General features: G+C 32.8%; 7 protein-coding genes across 7 annotated transcripts; all 7 read right to left on the reverse strand.

Annotated features, from left to right (window-relative positions):
- Nucleotides 1-6795: 6795 nt before the first annotated feature.
- On the reverse strand, nt 6796-7388 carry LOC127565416 (uncharacterized). The gene is made up of 3 exons (XM_052003602.1): nt 7236-7388; nt 7015-7179; nt 6796-6954 (listed from the first exon to the last, which is right to left on the reverse strand). Exons 1-3 carry the CDS (start codon nt 7386-7388, stop codon nt 6796-6798), a joined length of 477 nt encoding a protein of 158 aa, XP_051859562.1.
- A 3401-nt stretch (nt 7389-10789) lies between these two features.
- Nucleotides 10790-11601, reverse strand: LOC127565417 (uncharacterized). The gene is made up of 3 exons (XM_052003603.1): nt 11446-11601; nt 11028-11192; nt 10790-10948 (listed from the first exon to the last, which is right to left on the reverse strand). Exons 1-3 carry the CDS (start codon nt 11599-11601, stop codon nt 10790-10792), a joined length of 480 nt encoding a protein of 159 aa, XP_051859563.1.
- A 1075-nt stretch (nt 11602-12676) lies between these two features.
- On the reverse strand, nt 12677-13337 carry LOC127565418 (uncharacterized). Its single transcript, XM_052003604.1, has 3 exons — nt 13185-13337; nt 12964-13128; nt 12677-12896 (listed from the first exon to the last, which is right to left on the reverse strand). Exons 1-3 carry the CDS (start codon nt 13335-13337, stop codon nt 12738-12740), a joined length of 477 nt encoding a protein of 158 aa, XP_051859564.1. The 3' UTR covers nt 12677-12737.
- A 292-nt stretch (nt 13338-13629) lies between these two features.
- Nucleotides 13630-15262, reverse strand: LOC117566740 (uncharacterized). The gene is made up of 3 exons (XM_052003605.1): nt 15100-15262; nt 14877-15041; nt 13630-13788 (listed from the first exon to the last, which is right to left on the reverse strand). Exons 1-3 carry the CDS (start codon nt 15121-15123, stop codon nt 13630-13632), a joined length of 348 nt encoding a protein of 115 aa, XP_051859565.1. The 5' UTR covers nt 15124-15262.
- A 203-nt stretch (nt 15263-15465) lies between these two features.
- Nucleotides 15466-16398, reverse strand: LOC127565372 (uncharacterized). Its single transcript, XM_052003464.1, has 4 exons — nt 16235-16398; nt 16026-16178; nt 15804-15968; nt 15466-15738 (listed from the first exon to the last, which is right to left on the reverse strand). Exons 1-4 carry the CDS (start codon nt 16364-16366, stop codon nt 15583-15585), a joined length of 606 nt encoding a protein of 201 aa, XP_051859424.1. The 5' UTR covers nt 16367-16398; the 3' UTR covers nt 15466-15582.
- Nucleotides 16399-17038: 640 nt separating this feature from the next.
- Nucleotides 17039-18271, reverse strand: LOC127565373 (uncharacterized). Its single transcript, XM_052003475.1, has 2 exons — nt 17305-18271; nt 17039-17249 (listed from the first exon to the last, which is right to left on the reverse strand). The coding sequence occupies exons 1-2, from the start codon at nt 17452-17454 to the stop codon at nt 17205-17207; spliced, it is 195 nt and encodes a 64-aa protein (XP_051859435.1). The 5' UTR covers nt 17455-18271; the 3' UTR covers nt 17039-17204.
- A 786-nt stretch (nt 18272-19057) lies between these two features.
- Nucleotides 19058-23748, reverse strand: LOC117566739 (uncharacterized). Its single transcript, XM_052003473.1, has 3 exons — nt 23735-23748; nt 19350-19514; nt 19058-19293 (listed from the first exon to the last, which is right to left on the reverse strand). Exons 2-3 carry the CDS (start codon nt 19497-19499, stop codon nt 19138-19140), a joined length of 306 nt encoding a protein of 101 aa, XP_051859433.1. The 5' UTR covers nt 19500-19514; nt 23735-23748; the 3' UTR covers nt 19058-19137.
- Between the last annotated feature and the right edge of the window lie 3995 nt (nt 23749-27743).

The following is a 27743-nucleotide window of genomic DNA, read 5'->3' on the forward strand; positions in this document are numbered from 1 at the left end:
GACATCACTTTTAATCTCTTTAAAATAAAATTAATGCTAAAATAATAAAGTAAAGAAAATATATTTGTAGAATTTAAACAACATTACCAGAAATTTAAGTGGTAAAACAATATGGCATTAATATGATTCGAAAGCGATTAAAAAAAATTTGGATTTACATTTGTGCAACACAATACTTAAAAATACGAAATAAATTAGATTACAAAATAAAAGCTATGTTAAAAATTATCTTAGAAATAAGATTTATTATAATTTACACAGCATTAGCAACTATTAAATTTCAAACCACTTTTGCATTAACTTGCTTTAAATAAATTTATACCACTATCCAAACTTTAGTTACAGAAATAGAACGATGAAGAGAAAACTAAAAACCTTGAGGAATTTAAAATTGACTTTAGAAAGGAGAAAGTAAACAAATACGATTATACAAAATAAAAGAGTACACTTAAGCTATATAAAAAATAGCTAGGTTTCTTTTAAAATAATGTGGGAAAGCGTGTCAGCACTTTTTGTGTTGGAAAAACAACTAAGATTTTTGATAAAATTGGTTCGAAAGAAAATAAAACCATAATATAGACCTTAGATATAGAGAAATGTATGAGTAAAAGTCTTGAAAGCTTCTAAAGATATATTTGACGAGCAATAAATTGCAGCAATTATTCAACCAAGAAGGAGCAAAGATTATTTAAAATAATACAACAAAGCTAGGCCGAAAGCGGATTATATTATTAGTATTTAAACATCAATTAAATAGTAAACTAAGTTTCCATTAATTTATCTTGTTGGTGATAGCGTATCGCGATTGAAAAGAAACAAAAAAGCTTTCTCAGACTGCTGTAAATTCTAGGGCAATAAAATGCTCCAGTCTGCAGACTTGCAATGAGAATAAATACAAATTTAATTGCTGCTCTGCGACAAAGTGGCTATCGCACTCTTCGAGCTAATTGCAGGGTATTTCATGGCTCAGCTACCTCGCTCGTCAAACTCTATTCTAGGGAGTCAATCAAGCTGTGAAAGAGTAGAGAGTTTAGCGATAAAAAGTGCAATCGTAATGTGAAGCAGATGAAACCAAACGTTGCGATGCGATGCGATGACGTTCAACGATTCCCTCAGTGGGTAAACCCGAAGCGAATCAAACCGAATGCTTGAATCAGAGGATAGAGAGAGAAAGAGAGGGAACGGGGAGTAGAAGAGGAGACAGCGGTCGAGGCACAGGCACAGAAATTGCAACCGATAATAATTATTTTTATGGAGTCTAGTCTGTGTCTAGACGATTTTTTTTATTGTTGTTGCTGTTGCTGCTGCTGCGCGTGGTTGTTGTTGTTGTTGTTACTTCACTTGCTGTTTGGCAAGCAGGTCGGGTTCAGCTCACGCTCTCCCCACAATGAAGGGGAGGTCTGCTGCCAGTGTGTCATTGTTTTCGCTTTGATTCCGATTTAACTGGTAAACTGGCATTTAACTGTTTCTCTTTGACAAACAAGGCAGACGGGCGAGCGGGACGAGGCAGGGGACAGGGGAAGGGGGCGAGGCAACTGGGGCGCAGCTGAACTGAGGTGAGTTGTCTCTCTTTCTCTTTGTGTGTGTGCAAAAGGCCAGACAACAACACCAAATAGAGAGCACTACGACAAGAGATAACTAGTGAACGTGAAGTAAGCGCAACAGACTCCAAATGAAATGAAATGAACGAGCAGACGGACAGACAGAGAGACGGACGGACGGACAGACAGACAGACAGACAGTCCGACCGAGTCTCCAGACAGTCCAAACATGCGGAAAAGTCAACCAGCCAAGCAATCCTCTGCTGCTGCTGCTGCGGCTGCTGTCATCGGTTACCAAGCTTCAAGCTAGCCTTTCTCTCCACTTCTCTCCATTCTCCTCTCTCCACACTTCTCTTTCGCTTTGCTGCCAAGTTGCTTCCTTGCTTCGTTGGTCATGAGAAAAATGGCACCTCTTGCTGCCTGAGATGCTGTCGCTGTCGCTGACGCTGACGCATCGCATTTATCTCTCAACGTCGCGTCGCGTTGACCGTATTGGGCAGATATGATGTCAGGGAATAGGAATAGGTCTCGTACACTTGCAGAAATGGTCGACCCAATTAAAATGTAAACAAATTTGTGAAAGTAAGACTCCAAGCAATGAGAGGATTGTGAATATCTGTTCTGTTAATAATATTGTTGGGTTTTGCAAACAATTTTATTTATAGCTCAATATGTCAAATAAATTTAAATAAAAGTTTAAGTTCAAAAAAGTTGCTGAATATATTATAAAAGCCCTTTAAGCCTTTTATACGATGTTCCTTAAATTAGTTATTCTAGATCATTATTAATCTGTTAGATTAAGAAATGCATTTCATACTTTTTATTTTCTATTACAAATCCAAACAAAAAATACACAAAAAAATATATATATGCATATAGTATCGAACTATTTGAAAGAATGAAACACATTCTATTATAAATGTAAATTTATGTTATTGTATGTAGAATTATCGATTATCATATTTCAAAATGATGATAATAAATACAATTTTTCTCAGTACGAAAATAACAATATAACGAATTCAGTAATATCATATGCTCAAATTGATATTAGAATCCGTTATATTGTTTTAAATGGTGGAGACTGTTTCTTTTTATGGAAAAAAGATTGGTCTAATATTCAGAACTCTATTGATTCCCATTATAACTATATTCATATACATAATTGTGAATCTTTGATATACAAACCTTTTTTGGTTCATTACATAATTTAGAGTTATTGTTTAAAAAATGTATACCAAAACAGTAGGAAGTTCCTTTAGGTAAACGCTCTTTCTATGTCTTTTGGTATAATTTTAAGAGCAATTCCTCTGTCACTTTCCTTAGATCGTCAATAATTATCAAGATAGTTTCCTCGCTAATAAAGTTAAATATTATTCTTTTGAATTATAAGAACTTTCTGCCTTTTTCCATTCTACAATTCTTATAAAAATGTAAAAGCACTCGTATATAAAATAATTTTCTTAAGCCCTTAATTAAGCAATTAAATAAATTTAATTCATAGTGCAGCATTAAAATTATACGTTTAAGTGTAACTTTTATTGAGCTTAATTTCTCAATTTGCTTTCAATGCGCCCCGTTGTTTATGATAGACTTAAGACATTATTACTTCCGCCACAATTCAAGTAATAGTTGGGGCCATAAAATTTGCCCAAGTGTAACCTCCAGCTCCACTTCCAGCTTGAGCTCATTTATCGGCGTCTGTAGAGCGGCGACAATAAACGACACCTTCGCTTTGTTCTGGCTTGTGGTTTCTTGTGGCAGGAGGAGAAGGATGAGGAGGGGGATGGGGTTTTCGACTATGCAACTGTCCTGTCGACTGCTCTGATATTATGTTATTATGGCAATTATAGTTGCGACACGAATGGCGTCTTTCATTGGGGCAGCCGACGATGGCATCGGCATCTATGGTATTTGTTTGAATGTGCACAGATTTGAACGGGGATGATAAGAGACTGCAGCAGTTTGCAGGTTGCATTGCAATTACAAACATTTTAATGCAATTAACACACACCACAACAGAAAGGCAAGGGAAGAGGGGAAAGGTACAGCAGAGACAACGCTTCGTTGCTCATTTGCCTTGCTCTCTCTCTCTCTCTCTCTGTTGCAATTCGAAACGCGGCGGCACCGAAAAGCGCAGCTCAAACTTCACAAAAAAAATAAAAAACAAAAACAGAAAACGACAACTTCAAAGCGTTGCGACACATCTGTGCGTGTGTCAGTGTCGATTTCAACCCACTATGCAACACACCGCTGCCGCTGACGCTGCCACTGGAGGCAACCTCTGTGAGGTTTGCCGCCCCGAACTGCGCTGCTATCAGTGTACCAGATACGCCGACGTCTTCCTCTCCATCTCCATCTCCGTCTCTGACTCCGACTCTGACGATGTCGTCGTCTTCTCTCGTTGGCCGTCTTCTTTGTAGTTGCCGCTTGCACTTTTTCGTATTTTTTTGAGCTTGCCATGGCCAAGAGTCTAACGAGCCGCTGGCAGTTGGCAGTTGGTAGTTGGTAGTAAGCAGTAAAGGGCTATGCCGCAATATGCTTACAACATGTCAGCTGGAATGTCCTTATGGCCATTGCATTCGCCGCTTGCCGCCTCATTGAATCCACTCACAACTGCAATCGATTGTCTTAATTATCTAAGAGAACGCTTTATCAGTTTATAGCTGGTTCTTAAGCCCTTCAAGTTCTTAGAAATTAGAAATTAAATTATCAAAGTCGAGATTCTATCTAGTGCTTTTTTCTGCGCTTCAAATCATTCTAATTACAATTGCGAAATATTAAAATGAACCCATGCAACAAGTTATTCATTATTTCAATTATTGAAGGCGAGTTTATCAATTGATGGTCGAATTTATAATATTGTTTTGAGCCCTTCCAATCTGTGCAAATATAAATGGTAATTTGGTAAATGCAAATTCATCAACAAGCTTTTTTAAATTGCAATTGATTTTCATAATTATCGAAGGGAACAATTGAATTGTGCCATTCAATATTTTGAAAAGTCAATCCTTGCAACAAGCTGCTCAAAGCTGTCATCGATTGTCTTAATTATCAAAAGGCGAGTTTATCAGCTGATAGTTTGTATTTTCAATACAGCCTTTATGCCCTTCAAATCACAGAACTACAATTTATTGTCTTAATTAGTTGAATTGGGTATACTGTTTTGAGTCTTCCCAATCCGACATTATTAGTAAGGGTCAATTAATGAATTAATAGTTGGATTTCCAATACAGTTTTGTCGCTTTAAAATCTGTGTAAATAAAAATAATAAGTATTGCAATGAATTATCAAAGGCACGTTTTTTAGTTGTTGCAAATCTGATTATACATATAATATACAAATGGGAAACATTAAAATTAATCTATCTAATAAGCTCTTCAAAACTAAAATTTTTTATACTTAATGTTCAAATGTGAGTTCATCAATTGATAGTTGATTTTCAAATACAAGTAAGAGATCTACAGACGAGTATGCTCGACTGTGAGATACCCTCTATCCAGTTTTAATAAAAGCAAAACAATGTACTATTACTCTTAAAATATACCAAATCAATATGCTGAAAAAATATCAAAATATACCAAAAGTTATATTCGGTATATCGATATACTATTCATTAAATCTTATCAATTGATAGATGTATGTCCAATTATTCTTAAAATATACCAAATTATTATACTAAAAAATACCGAATGGTTTATTTGGTATATTGATATACTATTATAATCAATTGATAACTCGATTTTTCAAATATACAAAATTAATATACTGAAAAATACCAAAATATACCGAAGGCCATATTAGGTATATCGATATAGTATTACATTCATTCGAGTTTTTCACTTGATATATGGATTTTAAACCAAATTAATATAGTAAAAAAATATTTAATTATACTAAAAGCTTTATTTGGTATATCGACATGCTATTACATTCATTCGAATTTATCAATTGCTAGATGGATTCCCAAATTCAGTTTTATGCCCTTGCAAATACAAATAGCAAATGCTGCAATGCTGTTCTCTAAGCTAAAGCTGAGCATTTGCCGCAACACCTGTCATATCATTTATAATCCGACAGGCTAAACGACAAAGCCACAAAGTCCACATCCTTCTGCTAGAATCTCTCTGCTCGTTAAGCAATTCAACAGACAACCGAAGCTTAGGTAGGTAGCTCTGTTGTCCAGGGTAAACTATTTACCCAAACGATTAGCTTCCGTTTCAGTTGCCATTTGACTTGGATGACTTGGCTTTGGCTTTGACTGCTTGGCACGCTCAAGGGATACGCTTAAGTGCCTTTGGGTTAGGAGGTAAGACACAATTTCGCATTCTGGGTCATTAGGGAAAAACATCAGACAGAAACGCGAATGAAGCTACACACCAAAAAATAAATATGTATACATATACATATTTAATTTATAATTAATGAGACAGCATTTGCAAAATGTAGAAACTGGCGTTCTTGAAATAATGTGGCCAAGGCATGTGCTTAATATTTAATTATGTACACTCAAGTAAAGAACAACTCTATTTTATATAGAAATTTTTTTATATATACGGCATATTGTCCAATAGGCATTAGCATAATTATGATTTCAAGTCCAAAACTTAATAAGAATAATATCATGCCATGAATCAAAGAGAGCTTATTTTCATTGAAATGAAGTAGAAGAGAAATAACATCACTTACATTATAGAAACAGGTATGTTTTGATTGCTGTAATCCTTAAAAGTGTCAAAGATCATGTTAACAATTAGATTAGGTACTTTCAAAAGGTTGTATGAACAAAATAAGGTTTATGAAATGATTATACCGCCTTAGCTTAACGTTTGTCTGTCGAGAAAGCGCTTTGCACTATAAGTAATACAATTATACTACCTGTTATCCATATTTTTTGGTTCATAGAATAATAACTAGGGTATTTTTGACTTCTAAAAATTTCGTTACGATGACAATATTAGAAATTATTTAAGGAAGTATATCGATATATCAAAGAAAGTCTTTGGTATATTTTAATAAAGTTAGTATACAATATGGTATATTTTGAACGAAATATTATATCGATATACAAAACACAGATTACGGTATATTTTAGTATTAGCAAACGCAACAAATAGCTTAAAATAATGATCTCAAAAAACTTGTATTCAGTTATAAATTAAACCACAATTTAAAATTTGCATTTTGTGTTCTTTTCCAATCACATTTTCCGGTATTTAAATGTTTTAAACGAATAGTAGAATTTCGCTTTTTTTTATTTACTTAAATGCATAAAAACATGAATTGAGAACAGTTCATAATTATGAATGAATAATGTAAATATTAGATTATATTCGCCAATTGGTATTGGTAGATATTTGAGAAAGTCATCCTCAAGATTTCCAGTCCACAACTTGTCCACAATGATATCATGCTAAAGAAAACCAAAGAATTTAGCGTAAATAAATATAAAATAAGTATATTAAACTCATACATTATAAGGACAACTATGATTCAGATTGGAGGATGTCCTTAATGATTTGAAAAACATATTGACGATGGCATGCTTTGGGTCCTTTAAATATTTGCAGGCATCAAAAGTTACGTCAAAAAAGAATGGTTTATAGCCATTGTCAAATCGCAATGATTTAATATTCAACTGCAAACAAACTTAAGCTGCTTTAAGATTTTAAGGATTTTATAGAGCATACTCACAGTAAAATTATACAGATTTTTCGTATAGTTATTTATGCGGACTGCAATATATTTGTGGGTGCGATTGACGGCTTTGATTTGACAATGCTGAAATTTAGCTATTGTGCTATTCCTAGTGAAACATTTTAGATTCGTGAACGTCACGTGTCCCATGATGCACTATAATGAATATTTGACAATTTTTGACAAAAAAATAAACTTTCAACTTACCACTAGAAAACTCAATGAGGCTAAGAACCTTATTGATTTCAACATCGTATTGTTAGATTTTACTGAAAACTAAATGCTTGAATTTATTTAAATTGTAAAACAACGGAAACACACAAATATTTAACTCATTTTACGGTATTTAAACATATTAATATATTTGTAATTATGATTATTATTGATTGATCTCTCTCCCTCTCTCTTTCTTATGAAGTTAACCGTACATAAGTATAGGTAGACATCAGTTCAGTATTGTAAATGTAAAGAGTAGAGGCGATAATGTAATCACCATTTGGTATCGGAACATATTTGAGGAACTCAACTTCATGATTTCCCGTCCAGAATTTGTCCATAATGAGATCATCCTATATATTAGAAAGGGAGTGCATTATTTAATAGAATTTTAGTATTATTGAAATATTACTAATTCGTTTTTTCACATACATTATAAGGGCAAGAATGGTTCAAATTGGTATATGATTTCATGGGTATGAAGATTAGATTGACTATGGGATTATTTAGGTTCCTTAAATATTTGCAGGCATCGAAGGTAACGTTAAAAAGGAATGGCTTATATCCATTATTAAATCGCAGCAACTTCATATTGACCTGTTCCAAAAAAGGTTAATTATGAAATGGTTATCCCTTTAACCCTTTACCCAAGAGTGCCGGTGTTTTATATAAAAAACGAGAAGCTTTTAAGACACTCTCTGGCATTAGATGTTTAATTTATAATTTTAGTACATTACTTACTATGGCATTCGTAACATTCTTCATATTTATATTTTTCACATGAATATTCATATACTTGTGGGTTCGATTAAAGGCTTTGATTTCACAGCTCTGAAACTCAACAATGGTTTTATTATGGGTAACGCACTTTAGATTCGTGAACATGACGTGACCCATAATGCCCTAGAATAAACATTCTATATTTTCTGTAGGATATTCTGATCACTCTTTGCTCACCGCTATAAAACCCGTTGTGCACCAAAACAATTGCGTTCTCAACATGCTAATGTTAAATTTCAACTAATACTAAATATTCTTTTCTTTACCAAACTATTAATGAGTTCATTAAATTGAAGCTCGAATAACATATTTGGATAATTAACATTCGCGTATTAATATTGCAATTATCTTCATATTGGATTTAAATTAACAGATAGAATAACTTTTCTCTATCACTTTTACAAAAGAGTAGCTACTTTTGATGACAATCTGGCATATTTTTTACTATAGTATTTCCATATACCAAATATATAAAATATAATATAATATTTGGTATATTTTTAGTATTTTTCAGTATATTAATTTTGTATATTTAAAATAATAATATTGTTATTGGCTTCATTGAAAATGAGTAGCGGGTATCTCGTAGTCTGGCACACTCGAGCGTAACTTTATAAATTGTTATATCCGGATTTAAGCAGTTACATTTGATAATACCAACATCCTTTGGTATATTTCGGTATTTTCCCAGTATATTAGTTTGGTATATTTAAAAAACAAGTAAGAAAGCTACAGTCGAGTGTGCTCGACTGTGAGATACCCGCTACCCATTTTGAATAAAAGCAAAATATTGCGGTAATAGTCTCAAAATATTATCGCAGTGCCTCTATGCATACAGATACAAATATAGAGGCGAACATGTATATACGTTTAAGCATACATACAATACATGCATAGAAGGCATTTTTCCCCATACAAAACTATTTTTATCATATCGTAACCGCTACCCATAGGGTCGAAGGGTATTATAACTTTGTGCCGACTGGAAATGTATGTAACAGGTAGAAGGAGCCAGCTCCGACCCTATAAAGTATATACATTCTTGATCAGCATCAACAGCCGAGACGGTCTAGCCATGTCCGTCTGTGTGTCTGTCCGTCTGTCTGTCTGTCCTTCCGGCCGTATGAAACACTGGATCTCAGAGACTATAAGGGATAGAGCTATAATTTTTCGACAGCATTTGTTATGCTTGCACGCAGATCAAGTTTGTTTCAAATTTTTGCCACGCCCCCTTACCCCCCCGCAAATCAAAACAAGTAAGAAAGCTACAGTCGAGTGTACTCGACTGTGAGATACCCGCTACCCATTTTGAATAAAAGCAATATATTTTGCGGTATATTTCTCAAAATATACCGAATATACTACAAAAATACTAAAAAATATACCAAATGGTATATGTGGTATATCGATATAGTACCGCATTCAAAATATACCATAGACGGCACAATATACCAGATTGTCAGACAAAGTAACTAAGACCCCCAGTAAGTAGGCGTTTTTGCCAATACAAAAGAATTTCTTTAATAACTTCGACAATTTTTATCTGATCGCAACCAAATGTTCAGAAATCATAACTACTATAGTATATATTGTATATACCAAAATTCGCAACTCTAGCTTTAAAATTACGCTTTTTATTCGATTTTTTTGATTTGCGGGGGCGGAAGTGGGCGTGGCAAAAATTTGAAACAAACTTGATCTGCGTGCAAACATAACAAATGCTGTCGAAAAAAAATTATAGCTCTATCTCTTATAGTCTCTGAGATCCAGTGTTTCATACGGACGGACGGACAGACACACAGACGGACAGACGGACATGGCTATATCGTCTCGGCTGTTGACGCTGATCAAGAATATATATACTTTATAGGGTCGGAGATGCCTCCTTCAACCTGTTACATACATTTCCTGCCGGCACAAAGTTATAATACCCTTCTACCCTATGGGTAGCGGGTATAAAAATCGAATAACAAGCGTAAATTTAAAGCCAGAGCTGCGATATATACAATAACAACTATAGTAGTTGTGATTCCTGAAAATTTGATTGCGATCAGATAAAAATTGTGAAAGGTATTAAAGAAATACCTTTGTATGGCCAAAAACGCCTTCTTACTGGGGGTCTGAGTTGATTAATTCGACAATCTGGTATATTGTGATGTCTGTGGTATATTTTGAACGTGGTACCATATCGATATACCTAATATACCATTTGGTATATTTGTAGTATTTTCGGTATATTTTGAAAATAATACCGCAATATTTTGCTTTTATTCAAAATGGGTAGCGGGTATCTCCCAGTCGAGGACACTCGACTGTAACTTTCTTACTTGTTAGATTATCAATAACTAGACTTTAAACTTACCACTAGAAAACTCAATGAGGCTATGAACCTTATTGATTTCGACATCGTATTGTTAAATTTTATTTAAAACTAAAAGCTTGAATTTATTTAAATTATAAAACAGCACAAAACACAAATATCTAACTCATTTTACGTTATTTACACATATTAATATATTTGTAATTATGATAATCCCTCTCTTTCTCTCGCTCTTTTATGAAGTTAACCGTACATAAGTATAGGTAGATATCAGTTCAGTATTGTTAACGTAAAGAGTGATGGCGAGAATGTAATCACCATTTGGTATCGGAAGATATTTGAGGAACTCAACATCATGATTTCCCGTCCAGAATTTGTCCACAATGATATCATCCTATATATTAAAAAGAGAGTGCATTATTTAATAGAATTTTAGTATTATTAAAATATTACTAATTCGTTTTTTCACATACATTATAAGGGCAAGAATGGTTCAAATTGGTATATGACTTTATTGGTTTGAAGATTAGATTGACAATGGGATGATTTTGGTTCTTTAAAAATTTGCAGACATCGAAGGTAACGTTAACAAGGAATGGCTTATATCCATTATTAAATCGCAGCAACTTCATATTGACCTGTTCCAAAAAAGGTTAATTATGAAATGGTTATTCCCTTAACCCTTTACCCAAGAGTGACGTTGTTTTACATAAAAAACAAGAGGCTTTTAAGACACTTGAATTATAGTTGTCAGTTGGTAATAATAAAATATATGTATCTATATATATCTTATGTTCATTTTTTAGATAATTCAAATTAAATATATGATGAGGGCCTTAAAGCACTCTCGGACATTAGATGTTTAATTTATAATTTTAGTACATTACTTACTATGGCATTCGTTACATTCTTCCCATTTATATTTTTCGCATGAATATTTATATACTTGTGGGTTCGATTAAAGGCTTTGATTTCACAGCTCTGAAACTCAACAATGGTTTTATTATGGGTAACGCACTTTAGATTCGTGAACATGACGTGACCCATAATGCCCTAGAAATAATGTTTAAACATTCTATATTTTCTGTAGGATATTCTGATTAATCTTTGCTCACCGCTATAAAACCCGCTGTACACCAAAACAATTGCGTTCTCAACATGCTAATGTTAAATTTCAGCTAATACTGAATATTTTTTTATTTGCCAAACTATTAATGAGTTCATCAAATTGAAGCTCGAATAACATATTTGGATAATTAACATTCGCGTATTAATATTACAATTATCTTCATATTGGATTTAAATTAACAGATAGAAGAATTTTTCTCTATCACTTTTACAAAAGAGTAGCTACTTTTGATGACAATCTGGCATATTTTGTACTCTAGTATATTGATATACCAAATATAATATGCAGTATATTTTTCGTATTTTTCAGTATATTAATTTGATATATTTAAAATAATAATACTGTTTTTGGCTTCATTGATAATGAGTAGCGGGTATTTCATAGTCGGGCACACTCGATTGTAACTTTCTAACTCGTTATATCCGGATTTCCGCAGTTACATGCAGAAAAGTGTGGAAAGATATCAGTTCATAATTTATAATGGAAGCGGTAAAGATGGGTACATAATTAGTAATATTGTAAATACCTTAATATTGTACTTAAATTTGCAGACTAACTCACTCTTTTCTCTTTCACTATTACAAAAGAGATTTTCATAGCAGCTACTTATAGGGTAGCTGCATTGGAAGACAATCTGACATATTTTGCATATAGACTTTGGTAAATTTTGGTATTTTCGCAGTATATTAGTACGATATATTTTTAAAATAATTAAAATTATTTAATAATATCAAGTATATCCTTTGTTATATTTTGGTATTTTCCCAGTATAATAGTTTGGTATTCTTTTAAAATAAACAAAATTATTTAATAATATGAAGTATAGCATTTAGTATATTTTAGTATCTTCCCAGTATAATAGTTTGGTATACTTTTAAAATAAACAAAATTATTTAATAATATCAAGCATAGCCTTTGGTATATTTTAGTATTTTGTATTATATTAATTTTGTATATTTGAACCATTATATCGTACTGTTTTAATGAAGTGGGTAACGGGTGTCTTAAAGTTGAGTCCACTCAACGGTAGTTTTCTTACTTGTTATATCCAGTTTTAACCAGTTACTTGCAGAAATGTGTGGACAGATATCAGTTCATAGTTGGAAATGGAAGCCGTAAAGATGAGCACATATTCGCCATTCGGTACCGGAAGATATTTAAGGAAATCTGTCTCGTGATTTCCAGTCCACAATTTGTCTACAATGATATCATGCTAAAGAGAGGGAAAGAAAGTAATGTTAGTCACAGAGTAACATATAAGAACATAGTGTTTAACATACATCATAAGGACAGCTGTGGTTCAGATTGGAGGATTGTCTTACGGCCTTTAAGAACAGGTGGATAACAGGATTATTTGGGTTCTTCAAATACAGACAGGGATCGAAGTTAAGGTTAAAGAAAAAGGGTTTATAACCATGATTAAAACGGAGCACTTTTATATTCAACTGTTAAATAAAATACTGTTATCAGAGAATATTACGCACTTGATTCCAAAACTTACCATGGCAGAATTTATATTTTTCATGTGATTTTGAAGATGAATGGTGATGTATTTGTGAGTGCGATTAACGGCTTTAATACGACAATGCTGAAACTCTACAAGGGAAAGATTGTTGCTGATGCACTTTAGATTTGTGAAGGTCACATGAGCCATGATGCACTAAAGAATTGTTGATGATTTTCTTTTTATTATTCATTATATGTTCAATCTCTACTTACTGCTAGAAAAACTACTGAGCAACAGAATAGTGATGATCTCAACATGCTGGTGTTAAATTGTGTATAATACTAAATGTTCTTCGGCAAAAGTCATAAACAAACCAATTCATTTGAATTTGGTTTTAATTATTACAGCAATGAAGCGTATTAAGATTGAGATCGGCTTAAATTAAATGACAACCGATTTAATCACAATAAAAAGTACTCAATCTGTACCCGCTGTTTATTTAAGTGGTTAAATGCACAAACACTTGTATCGTGAGCAATTCCAAATTATTGCTATATACGGTGAATGGAAGCATATAATCGCCATTGGGCACTGGAAGATATTTAAGGAAATCTGCTTCATGATTTCCCGTCCAAAGTTTATCCACAATGATATCATGCTTTAAAGAAAACAAGTTCCATTATTTAATTAATAATTTCAGAGTTAATTACTTACATTGAATGGACAAGTGTGATTCAAATTGGAAGCATGTTTGAATGAATTAAAGAACAGATTAACAATGGGATCGTTTTGGGTTTTCATATACTTGCAGGCATCGAAGGTTATGTCAAAAAAGAATGGCTTATAGCCATGGTTAAAACGCAACACCTTGATGTTCATCTGGAACTCAACTATGAAAAACTTCTATCGATTATAATGTGCAGTTATTGAGTTACTTACCGACACATTCAATACATCTCTTGAGTAGTTATTGATGTGCAATGCGATGTATTTGTGTGTGCGATTGACAGCCTTGATGTAACAGTGCTGAAAGGCAATTACAGTTGAATTCCTCAAGATACACTTTAAATTCGTGTACGTCACGTGTCCCATAATGCACTAGAATGAATGTTTGAGAACTTTATAGATTGCATAATAAAGCTTTGCTTACCGCTAGAAAACCAAATGAGCAACAGAACAACACAAATTTCGACATGTTATTGGTAATATCAAAATTAAACTACTATATGCTCGACTCAAAATGTTGTAATTTCATTTCGCAATCACATTTTACGGTGTTCAAACACAGTAATAATATTATATAGTAATTATACTTATCTTAGTTCTATCTAAAATGAGTTTCTGATAGCTACGCTGTAAAAAGGGATAGATACACTATTGCTATCTTTATTCATTTAATTCATTACTTGTAAATAAATGTGCACATAACATAGCTCAACATTGTAAACGTAAATAGTGAAAAATATCGCATAGTTGCCATTTGATATAGGCAAATATTTGAGAAAGTCTACCTCAAGATTTCCAGTCCACAGTTTGTCCACAATGATCTCTTCCTGTGGGGAAATAAATAAAGTATTTACAATATGAATTATGAGGGAAAATTTGTCTTTGTCAATCCAAAAATATAATTAATTTCAAATATTTTTGAATATTCAATAAGATTTGCAGATCATATCACAATATCCCTATAATATGTTAAATATCTTCTGGAAGAATATTCAATTCATGTTTATACTCTCTACTCACACCATAGGGACAAGAGTGATTAAAACTCGAAGTCTCCTTCAAAGGTTTGTAGAACAGATTGATAAAAGGACTCTTTTGATTCTTCATATAATTGCAGCCATCAAAAGTCAAGTTAAAGAAGTAGGGCTTATAGCCATGGTTGTCACGCATTAGCTTTATATTTACCTATAATAATATCAGGAATTTATGGATTAGTTACCGTAAAACTTATGCTAACACTCACTGTAGCATTATTAATGTTTCTCATGTTGTGTCTTCCATATACTGAAACATACTTGTGGGTACGATTAACGGCCTTAATATCGCAATGATGAAACTGTCCTATGGATTTATTCTTATAGCCGCACTTAAGATTCGTGAAAGTCACGTGAGCCGTGGACTACAAAATATAAGAGCTTAAGAACACTCCAAATATCAATTCCTACTCACCATTAGAAATCCTATGGCAAAAACTGACACAAATATTTTAAACATGCTCTTTCACAACACATAAACCAAATAATGAAAATACAGTTTTTTAAAACCACATACAAATATTGGATAAAATAGTATAAACAATCAAATTCAAATTTAGATGTTTTTCACGGAAAGTTAACTTGTTAATTGCACAAAAATAAACTTAAAGTTCTTTAATTATAAAATGAATTTAATATATTTTGTCATTAATATTAGATTTGTGAGTTAGTATTGAATTGATAAATGCAACTCAACTTTTTCGTACATAAATAAATATTTTGACGAGTTCAACATTAGAAACATTAAAAGTGCAATAGATTGCATAATCGCCATTTGGTATGGGTAAATATCTGCTGAAATCATTTTCGAGATTTCCAGTCCACACTTTATCAACAATAACATCATGCTATAGACAAAAAAAGATGAATAAATCGTATATTAGGAATCAATTTTAGAATTATTTTCATTTACCTTATAGGGGCAAGTATGATTTATATTGGACATTTTCTTAAATGTGTTGTAGAATGTCGTGACAATGACATTCTGTGGATTCTTCAGATACTTGCAAACATCAATTGTTATGTCAATAAAGAAAGGCTTATATCCATAATCATAGCGCATTATTTTCATATTACCCTTCAAAGAAATTCATTATATCATAGTCTATATGATTTTTTCAGTAATAATACTTACAGTTATATCATCAAGTATGATTTTGGGTTTTGAATAAATCGAAATATATTTGTGTGTGCGATTGACGGCTCTAATGCGACAAATTTTGAACTCACCCAAGCTCTCATTCAAAAAGGTGCACTTCAAATTCGTAAAAGTCACATGAGCCGTGCACTAAAAAGGTTCTGAATGTAATTAGCATTAGTCAAAAATAAAATACGAAAATTTACCATAACAAATCCCATGCAACTCCAGAGTAGTTTGTACATCAACATCTCGCAGTTTAATAATGAATTTAAAACTAATCGCTTTTCGCTTAACTGAGAAATATTTGTACATATAATTATGCGTTGGCATTTCATTTTAAATTATCTCAAAACACATTAAGCGCTAATACTATATTTGATAAAAAAAATACCGATTTGAATTGATTGTTGATGGATTTATATTCGCATTTATCTGTTTAAGTAATGCATAAAAATTCGCATTTAATGTTGACGCTTCGCTCGAACATATTAATCTCAGTTTGTTGACATCAATTAGGAAATATTATATCTGAAGTCTGTACAATAATAAATACACTTTAAATACAAAAAACGTTGAAGTTGGTATTTTTGTTGTATATTTATTTGACTTTGAAAGCGTGACATTAACGTAAAAATATACCAAATAATTAAAATACCGTAATATACTGTAAACAATATTTGGTATATCGGTATTTGATCCTGAGAAAGTGATTTTCTTGGTAAAATACACCAAATTAATGTACAAAAAAACATTACAATATACCAAAAGTTATATTTGGTATATTGATATACTATTACATTTAAAATATACCAAAATATTATTTTAGAACCTAAAAGGAAAACTCAAGATTGTTTTAAATTTCAAAATGTTATTAATATAACAAAACCAATATTATAATATGCTTTATTTGGTATATCGATATCATATTACTTTCAAAATATACCAAAATATTATTATTTGAATAAAATAAAAATTTCGTCGTAATGTTATTAATTTTGTTGAGACAATTCTTTTGAAAACTTTATCTTATTGATTTCATAAAATGCATGAAATTTGTATTATCTAAGTCTTTCTTAAATAGAGATTAAAATGCGCAAAAGCATTATTATTCATGTAAAGAGTGAAGAGAAGTGCAAAGTCGCCATTTGGTGTTGGCAGAAATCTGCCAAAACCCTACTCTAGATTTCCAGTCCACACTTTATCAACAATAACGTCGTGCTATAAACGAATAATCGAAGTAATAAGAAAATAACATTTCAATATGTGCACTTACTTCATAAGGACAGGTATGATTCATATTGGACCGCTCTTTAAACGTATTGTAAAATGCCTTTACGAAGATATTTTGTGGATCCTTCAGGAACTTGCATATATCATAGGTTATGTCAATGAAAAATGGCTTATAGCCATTGTCGAAGCGCATTAGCTTCAGATTACCCTACGACAAAATTCGCAATATAGTCCGTTTAAAGTTCTAAGAAATACTTACATTCAAGTTGTCAAGAATCGTATTAAGACTTATATGTAAAGAAAGATATTTGTGAGTGCGATTGACGGCTTTGATGCGGCACAGTTTAATTTCGCCATAAGTTTCATTTGCAAAGCTGCACTTCAAATTCGTGAATGTGATATGAGCCACACACTGAGAAATATATATTTATATGATATATATTATATGATCGGTTACATGGAATGTTGATCTATTTAATACCACTAAAAACCCTACGGAACTCCAGATTAGAAAATACTTTAACATGTTGTAGGCGAATAATGTACTAAAACCTTCTGACTTTTCGCTATTCAAAAGATGTTTTCAACCTATACGATCTATTAAGTATTATTATTATTATCAAAATCGATTCACAATTGTGTACAATTTAACATTTAAGAGTTGAAGTGAAGCATGCATAAATACACACTTTAAATTTCAAGAGAAAATATTTTTTGATTTTCTAGATTGTACACATTATTTTATATAGATTTCAAATTATTTGAAACGCAATTAACAAACAGTATTTAATAAAGTAATAACCATTTGGTTCCACATTGCAAATTTATGTTTAAAAATAAAACATAATTGTATTTTTTCGTTAAAAATATAACAAAATGTGCATAAAAAAGAGCTTAAGATAAATACATTTATATAGACACATAGAAACAAAGGCGAATTTGAAAGAAACCCAACCACAGATGGGAATGACATTAAATGCCTTTTGTGAGTGACATACGTAATGTTTATTAAGGATTTGAGTGCGTCAAAAGCATAACAAGTAAGAAAGCTACAGTAAAGTGTACTCGACTGTGAAATACCCGCTACGCATTTTAAATAAAAGAAATATATTTTGCCGTAATTTTCTCAAAATATACCGAATATACTGCAAACATACTAAAAATATACCAAATGGTATATTTGTTATATCGATATAGTACCACATTCAAAATATACCATAGACGGCATAATATACCAGATTATCGGCCAAAGAAACTAAAACCCCTAGTAAGTAGGCGTTTTTGCCCATACAAAAGTATTTCTTTAATAACTTCGACAATTTTTGTCTGATCGCAACCAAATTTTCAGGAATCACAACTACCATAGTTATTATTGTACACACAAAATACGCAGCTCTAGCTCTAAAGTTACGCTTGTTATTCGATTTTTTTGATTTGCGGGGGCGGAAGGGGGCGTGCCCAAAATTTGAAACAAACTTGATCTGCGTGCAAACATAACAAATGCTGTAAAAAAAAAAATAGAACTCTATCTCTTATAGTCTCTGAGATCCAGTGTTTCATACGGACAGACGAACATGGCTAGATCGTATTTGGTATATTGATATACTACTACATTTAAAATATACAAAAATATTATTTTAGAACGTAAAATGAAAAATTAAGGTTGTTTAAAATTTCAAAATATTATAATATGCTTTATTTGGTATACCGATATACTATTACTTTCAAAATATACCAAAATATTACAAAAATTAAAGAAAATACATTTAATCATATTCGTTTTTTATCTTGTTTGAGAGAACAAAATTGGGTCGACACAATTCTTTTGAGTACCTTTAACTTATTGATTTTTATAAATGTAAGAAATCTTTATTCCTTAAGTTTTTTTTAAATAGAGATTGATCTGCGAAAAAACTTTATTATTTGTGTAAAAAGTCAAGAAAATTGCAAAGTCGCCATTTGGTGTTGGTAAAAATCTGGCAAAACCCTGCTCAAGATTTCCAGTCCACACTTTATCGACAATAATGTCGTGCTATAAAGGAATAATCGAAGTAATAATTAAAGAATAATTTAAATATTTGCACTTACATCATAAGGACAGGTATGATTCATATTGGACCGCTCTTTAAACGTATTGTAAAATGCCATTACGATGACATTTTGTGGATCCTTCAGAAACTTGCAGAGATCATAGGTTATATCAATGAAAAATGGCTTATAGCCATTGTCGAAGCGCATTAGCTTCAAGTTTCCCTATGATAAAATATTCGATAAAGTCCGTTTGAAGTTCTAAGTAATACTTACATTCAAGTTATCAAGAATCGTATTAAGACTTAGATGCAAAGAAAGATATTTGTGGGTCCGATTAACAGCTTTGATGCGGCACAATTTGATTTCACCATTAGTTTCATTTGCCAAGCTACACTTAAAATTCGTGAATGTGATATGAGCCACACACTGAGAAATATATATTTATATGATATATATTATACGATCGGTTACATGGAATGTTGATCTATTTAATACCACTAAAAATCCTACGGAACTCCAGATTAGAAAATACTTTAACATGTTGTAGGCGAATAATGTACTAAAACCTTCTGACTTTTCGCTATTCAATAGATTTTTCCAACCTAAGCGATCTATTAAGTTTAAATACATTATTATCAACATCGATTCACAATTGTGTACAATTTTACATTTAAGAGTTGAAATGAAGCATGCATAAATACACATTTTAAATTCCAAGAGAAAATATTTTTAGATTTTCTAGATTGTAAATTATTTTATATAGATCTCAAATTATTTGAAACACAATTAACAAACAGTTTTAAATAAAGTAATAACCATTTGGTTCCACATTGCAAATTTATTTTTAAAAATAAAACATAATTGTATTTTTTCGTTAAAAATATAACAAAAGGTTCATAAAAAGAGCTTAAGATAAATACATTTATAGAGACACATAGAAACAAAGGCGAATTTTAAAGAAACCCAAACACAGATGGGAATGACATTAAATGCCTTTTGTGAGTGACATACGTAAGCTTTCTCAAGGATTTGAGTGCTTCAAAAGCATAAAAATAAACTTTGTTTTATGATAAGCGAGAGAAGTTAAAGGTGGAGAGCAGGGTGAAGAGACACCGCACGAAAGTTAATGGGCCTTGTAAAGGCTGAAAATGAGTCAAAAAGGGGAGAATAGGCAGAAGAAGAGTCCCAAAAACGAGTCCAGACAAAAAGGATTTTATTGGCCTTCACTTAGCGCTCATAAATTTGTCTGCGAGACGAACAAAACAGCAACAGAAAGACGACAAAAACAACAAGACGAACGTAAATGCAAGCACAACAAAGTTGAGCACACTTGACTGCAAAATACCCATTGCACAATTTTAGAGAATATGTCAAAAATATGAAATAAAGTTTGCCAATGTTAGCATAACACCGTAATAATATGATTGTGATCTTTTAAAGTTTAATCTGAGAGAATCAAGGTTACTTAACAATGATCAGAAATACAATAATTGCATGTGATGCAATTATCTGCAATGTGTAGTAAAAGAATATATTTTGGAATTGAATCTATCTAACAAACTTAGCGTTTAAACAATATTTTTGCTGGAACGAGAAATACTGACACTTATTAAATATTGTGCACTTAACTGAAACTTTACATAAAAACAAAACAAACTGAAAATTTGTCATCTGAGAAACTTGCAATTATGTGCAATGCTTTCAAGTTAAAAGAGTTAAAGCAATTTGTTTGAAAATTGTGATAATTGAACTGTGTGCAATTATCTTTAATGTGCACTTAATTGCAAATTATGTCATAAAAATAAAACATCTGTCGCAATTATATGCAACGGTAAAAAAAGTAGAGCAAATAAATTCTATACAATTGTATGCAATTATCCAAGATGTGCAATTATCGACATGCATATTTGTATATTTTAGGTATCGAATTTGGCCACCTTTTGAACTGAGTTACTGATTTGTCATTCTCTCGCTACTTAACAGCTATTGTGCATTTAACTGAATCTCTACACAAAAACAACACAAACTGCAAATTTATTATATAACGCAAAACATTTTAGAGAAGTGCAATTATATGCAATGTGTTCAAGCTAAAAGATTTCGATCCGCTCTACTGAATATTGTGATAATTAACCTGTGTGCAATTGTCGTTAATGTGCACTTAACTGCAAATTTTCATAAAAATGAAACATGTGTTAAGAATGTTTCAATATTCCAAAAAAAAAACAATTATATGCAATACATTTAAGTTAAAAAAAAGTATAGCAAATTAACTACTTCTAATTGCATGCAATTATCTTAAATGTGCAATTAAATAAGCTATGTTGCAATTATCGACATGCAATTGAAAATTATTTTATTTTAAGGTATCGAATTGAGCTTCACTTTGAACTTAGCCCGAGCATTAGAATGCCCTTGCATCACCTGTCTACCGGGTATCGAGAACAATAATAATAAGCAAACGATGAAGACAAAATGCTGTGGATATGCCACGCTTCCGCAGCGGCCGCCAACTGGTTGCGAAAATGTATCTTTCTCAACGAAAAAAAAAGGTATCCGCATTCAACAGCAGACGGTGCGTGTGTGCGAGTGTATGTATGGGTGTGGGTGTGTGTAAAAAGTGCTATTAAATTGGCATGTAACATGGATCGCCGAGCCACCTGCACCAATGCAATGCAATGGAGTAATGCTGCCCACCCTTTTCTTGTCTTGTCTTCTTGTCTCGGTTTCGGCTTCGGCTTTTGCTTTGCTTGCTGACCTCGGGTTAAACTTGGACACGCTGTGGCGGCCCTCACGCATAAATCTGATCGCAAAAAGCGAAAAAAAAACAAAAACTGCGTCGGTTCAGTTAACGAACTTTTGGTTCGTTTCAGTTCAGTTTCGGCGGCCCCGCTGAGCAACTTTGTCTGGGCCGAGGCAATTGAACGTGGTTCGTTGGTTGCTTGGTTGCTTGGCTGCTTGGTTAGTGGTTGCAGTGCAGTCAGCGGTTGCAGCTGGTCTAAAAATAGCCATGGCCTCATACGTATGTGTGTGTTGGTCAAGTTTTGTTGGTCGACAAGTCGTTGGGTCCCCTCTTTTTGCCTCGCTCTCAACCTCAACCGGCTCACTCGCACTGCTGATCGCGTTTCGTGCGTCATTGCATGCCCAGACACACACAAACACATACAACCACACACACTCACATACAGACAGACAGACGGACGGACAGACAGACAGACGTACTCTCAACTCGAGTTGAGTCGCGTCTTATACGAGGCGTTGCACCTTTTGGCGAAGGTGCATTGATCGCTGCTGCTGCAGCGCAGCTCGGTCATTGCCTGCTGACTCTGCCTCTGCCTCAGCCTCAGTCTTTACCTCTACCTTTACCTTGCCTGGCTTTCATAGTATTATAATGCATACACAAATTATTGCTGTATTTAAGCATTTGTGCATCCAAAACAGCATCCAAAAATTTAACTTACAAAAAGTCATATTATCATATGACTTAAAACTAATCTATCATAAAATAATTTCTTAAAATGTAATATTATCAAAACGGAAAGCAGTCTGTAATAAATATTTTAAATATTGCCAGCAAAAAATAATTTTTCCATATGACTTAAAACTTAATCTATCTTAAGATCATTTATTCAATTGAAATATTATTGAATAATGTTTTAGTCAAAAGAATAAAAGCAAAACAGTGCTGTAATATACTGCAAAAATACAAAAATATACCGAATGTCAAGTTTGGTATATCGTTATTACATTCAAAATATACTAAACTTCATTTCAACTTTATTAGAAAGTAGCACAAATGCAACCAAATATTGGCTACAATGCAGAATCAATCCAATAAAAATATATTAGTTATCCTTCGCAATTATTAAATATTTTAATTAAAGTTTGAACCTTCGAATAGTCTTAAATCTGAAAACCATCATTTAAGTGATTCAAACTCTTGCAATTTCAATTGCCAACTCAACTACAATAAGTTCTTAACATTTGCAGAGCATTATTGGCTATTCGATAAAATCTTAAATACTCAAATTTCAAATAAAAATGCTTTAAAGTTTGCTCATATTTCGATAAAATGTTGAATACAGTCAGTGTGTGAGATAAATTTCAAAAATGAAGAAACGATCTGTGAAATTAATTAAACTATTATTACAAAAGTCTTAGTTGCAATAATTTGAAAAACATTTGCTGAATATTATTTCATGCAGGTATTTCATTAACAAATTATTAATTTGAAAGAGATTTTGTAAAAATTAAGTAAGAAACATTTAAGTACAAAGATCTTTCGAAATGACGTGAATTTATTTAAGTATTTAATATACACAAATCCATTAGGATTTCAAAAGAAATGTTGAATATTTAGGTAACACTTTACTTAATTTTTAAATATAGTTTAGAAACCATTGCTTAAAATGATCCAAACTTCAAAACTTCTTCATTATTACTCTGATCCTCTGAATTTTCTATTATCCCTTTAGCACCACAAGATGTGTTAGTGTTAAATGCCTTCAACAAACTAGTTTGTTTGATAAAAATATAAATGGGCAAATCTAAATGACATTCTAATAAGTATAATCTACAACTATAAAATGCTGATCAGCTCATTAAGCTCATTAATCACACAAACTCAACTGATCGACTGATCGAGTGTATCAAGTGAGCTCATCGCACTGATCAGTTGAGTATGTATATGTGAGAGTGTTTTATGGATTTGCGATTGCCCACATTAATGCGTTACACATTTCGTGACGAAATTATAATAATATAGTACTATATACTCTCAGCTCGGTTCGCTGAAAAAGTGCGTTCAATGAACGCCAGTCAGACGCTTGAAGCGCGTGCGTTGTGGGGCAACGATCGATCGATGGCGATAAGAGAAAGAGAGGGAGAGATAGAAAGAGAGAGGGAGAGGGCGACGCCATGTTGTTGCTGGCATTGACTGAGGCATCCATAAAAAACAAACCCAAACTCGAAACAAATCAAATATAGTATTAAAGTTATGCAAAGTGCAGGGCCAAAGTGACTTTGGACTATGCTCCACAAAACTGACGGGGGGTGAAGGGGGGTGAAGAGAGGCGCACACATTGATGAATGGGACACGTGCGCGCGCTTTGCACAGCAGACTCGACACCAGACAGGCACAAACACGCACAGACACGAACAAACGCGCACACATTTGTAAAAAGAAAAAGTGCAATCAGAAGCCATTGGGGCCGGCGCAGTTCATCGGCCAGGCAATCGATTGAGTAAGTTACTCAATGACTGCGACTGCATAACTGAGTCGAAGCAGCAGCAGAGGAAGAACAAGTATTACTACACACATACTATCGCATATTGTTGTTGATTAGCCAGAGCTAATTACAGCGTCGCCATTTGGGGCAGGCGACACTTCGATGTTCGATGTTCGACATTCAACGTTCGATGGTCGATGGCTGATGACTGACGCAGGCAATGAGCCATTGATTGCCCAGGCTTAAGCATGTCGCGACAGTTGATTTAACTCACTTTCAATAGAGCCCCATTCGCGACGACCCAACTGCCATTGATAATGAATAATAAACCAATAAAATAAAATACAAATTGCAATTGTTCATGACATGCGACGCATTCCGACACTCAGACCAACTGAATGACTGTCTGCCCCTCTCTCTCTTTTTGTCTCTCTCTCTCTCTCTCTCTCTGTCTGTGTGTGCTTATCCATGTCTGTTTCGTTGTTGTCTTTATTTGCCCAACATTAATACATATTACGTATACGTCGCGCATTTGTCGCACTCAATATAAATTACTTTAAATGGATTTCAGTCGCACGCCTAACTGGTTCAACAGCGCCATAAGCTGCAAATTGCCATTAAAAAGCATGAATATAAATTACTTACAGGTGTTTACAAGCCATTTGATGTCTCCTCTATAATCGGTAGTCAAACTTTGCAAAAGTATTGTAAACTCAGGTCAATCGTAAATGAATAATGGTGTAATAGTTATACACTAGGCATGTAATATTTGTGTAGAAAACAATTCTGAGAATCAACAAACGTAACTCAACACAATTTGCATGCTAAATATATTATGAAACAGTGTTGTAAACATTAGTTAATCAGAAAAAGTAAAGAAAAGTGGTCGACCGTGAAATACCTTCAACACAATGTAAAAACAAAGCGATAATACCGCTTATTATCATTAAATTATACCAATTCAATATACCAAAAAAAAAATACTTGCAAGCGTCCAATTCTTGATTTGGTATATCGGTATACTACTACATCAATAAATATACCATACAGTACAAATTATACTAGATTATCAACAAAATTAATTATATACCAAATACTATATTTGGTATGTAAATATACTACTACCAAATATGTACCATATAAATATACTACTACATTAAAAAGAAAGCAAGTAAGAAAGCTACAATCGAGTATACTCGATTTTAATTTTTTTAATGAAATGAAAACAATGAGGTATTAATCTTCAAATATACCACAAAATACTAAAAATATACCAAATATTATACTTGGTATATTGATATAGTATCACTCTATGGCATATTTATACCCGCTACGCATAGGGTAGAAGGTACTATATCAATATACCAAATACCATATTTGGTATATAAGTATACTACTCCATTAAAAAAAAAAAACAAGTAAGAAAGCAACATTCGAGTATACTCGATTTTAATTTTTTTATTGAAAGGAAAACAGTGCGGTAATAATTTTTAAATATACCACATAATACTAAAAAAAATATACCAAATATCATATTTGGTATATTGATGTACTACCTTCTACCCGTAGCGGGTATAAATATACCACAGAAACATAACAAATTATCAACCAAATCAAATAAGTTTCAAAAGCCATATTCGTTTTTTCTAAATCAATTTATTTCTTGAGAAGGAGATGCCTTCTTCTTCTGCCAATTACTTACATTTAAAATATACCATAGATTAAAAAATATACCACATTGTCAACTCAAGCAATTCAGAACCGACAGCTACAGTCCTTTTTTAAAATTCTTTCTTGAAAAAGAGATTCCTTCTTCTGCCTGTTACATACCATTATTGTTGGCAGGAAGTTATAACAGAGTCCAATAATAAAATAAACAATGTACACTTATTGTGTATTATTTTTGAAAAAAATTTCTCAAACTCAACGGAAGCGAATCATGATTAGCATGCGTAATTTATTATAGAAAAGTATTCTTCTTATGTCAAAATCAATAGTCTTCAAATACTTAAAGACTTTTATTATAATACTTTTCAAAGCTATTTCTCAGACGCAACAAACAATATTTAAACTAATAATTGTGGCAATATTTTCATTGTAGCATTTTCCAAAAAGTATTCTCAGGAAAACAACGCACAAAATTAGCCTTGGCGTAATAAATTTAGTGTGTTTTAAACAATTCGAAATGCAAATTCCAAAGTGCAAAAACAAACTGAATAAAGTAATCAAAGAGAATGAATGTTGTATAAACAGTAAACAGTAAACGGGAAATGGAAATGCCTTGGCGAACCCAAACAAAAAAGCTGGGCAGAGCATGCAAATTGGTTCAACAAATGACTAATTTAAATATGTACGTCGGCATTATCTAATTGTTTCTCAAGCATTCCAATTTCGAATACGCTTAAGCATTTAATTCAAGGCCAAAAATGGAAAATTCTCGCGCTCTCTCTCGGATCTCACGCTCTCTTTTGCTAATGTCTATATTAGCCAAGGCCTTTCAATGAAATCGCACAATCTTCAATCAGCTTAACTGCGCATAAATGTCTAAGCTGTCGTCGTCACATACATTTACAATCATATTGTGTGGGTGTGTGTGTGTGTGTGTGTGTGTGTACGTATTAAATAAATAGAAATCCAACACAAACAAACACCCGAACATATTTGCATAGCATAAAACGAGGCGCGCAAAAAATGTTGCTGCCGGTTCCTTTCCGCTGTCTGCTTCCGCCAGCCGCTTACACGGCGTATGCTTTATTTTGCCGGCATTACGTATACGCCGCATAACACCACACACCATATCCATTGCCTATGCCAAAATGAATGCTTATGTATGCGTAAATATGCGTAGGCAGCACCATTTTCATTCTTCTCTCCTTTTTGCATTTTTCTTTCTTTATTTTCCTCGTTTTTTTTTTCTGTTTTTGTTTAGAGTGTGGAGCGTGTCCTTGAGCCGGCATTACGTCGCATATTATGTATGCGTGCCTGTGCGCCTCTGTGTGTGTATGTGTGTGTGAGCATGTGATTGTATAAGTGTGCATGCTTTAATGTGCGTACATAACAAAAACTCCTCTCGCTTCGCCTCCGGAGGGGCTCAACTAAGTTGCCCCAAGAGCCTCTTCCGTTTGGCGTGTGTCTCTGGCAAAACTTTAACGACTCTCTACCCTGTAAATATTCTACTAATATTTAAAGGTTAATTAATAGCCTATGAAGACAAACAGAGAGC

The sequence above is a fragment of the Drosophila albomicans genome, chromosome 3, assembly GCF_009650485.2.
Source record: "Drosophila albomicans strain 15112-1751.03 chromosome 3, ASM965048v2, whole genome shotgun sequence".
Classification (NCBI taxonomy): domain Eukaryota; kingdom Metazoa; phylum Arthropoda; class Insecta; order Diptera; family Drosophilidae; genus Drosophila; species Drosophila albomicans.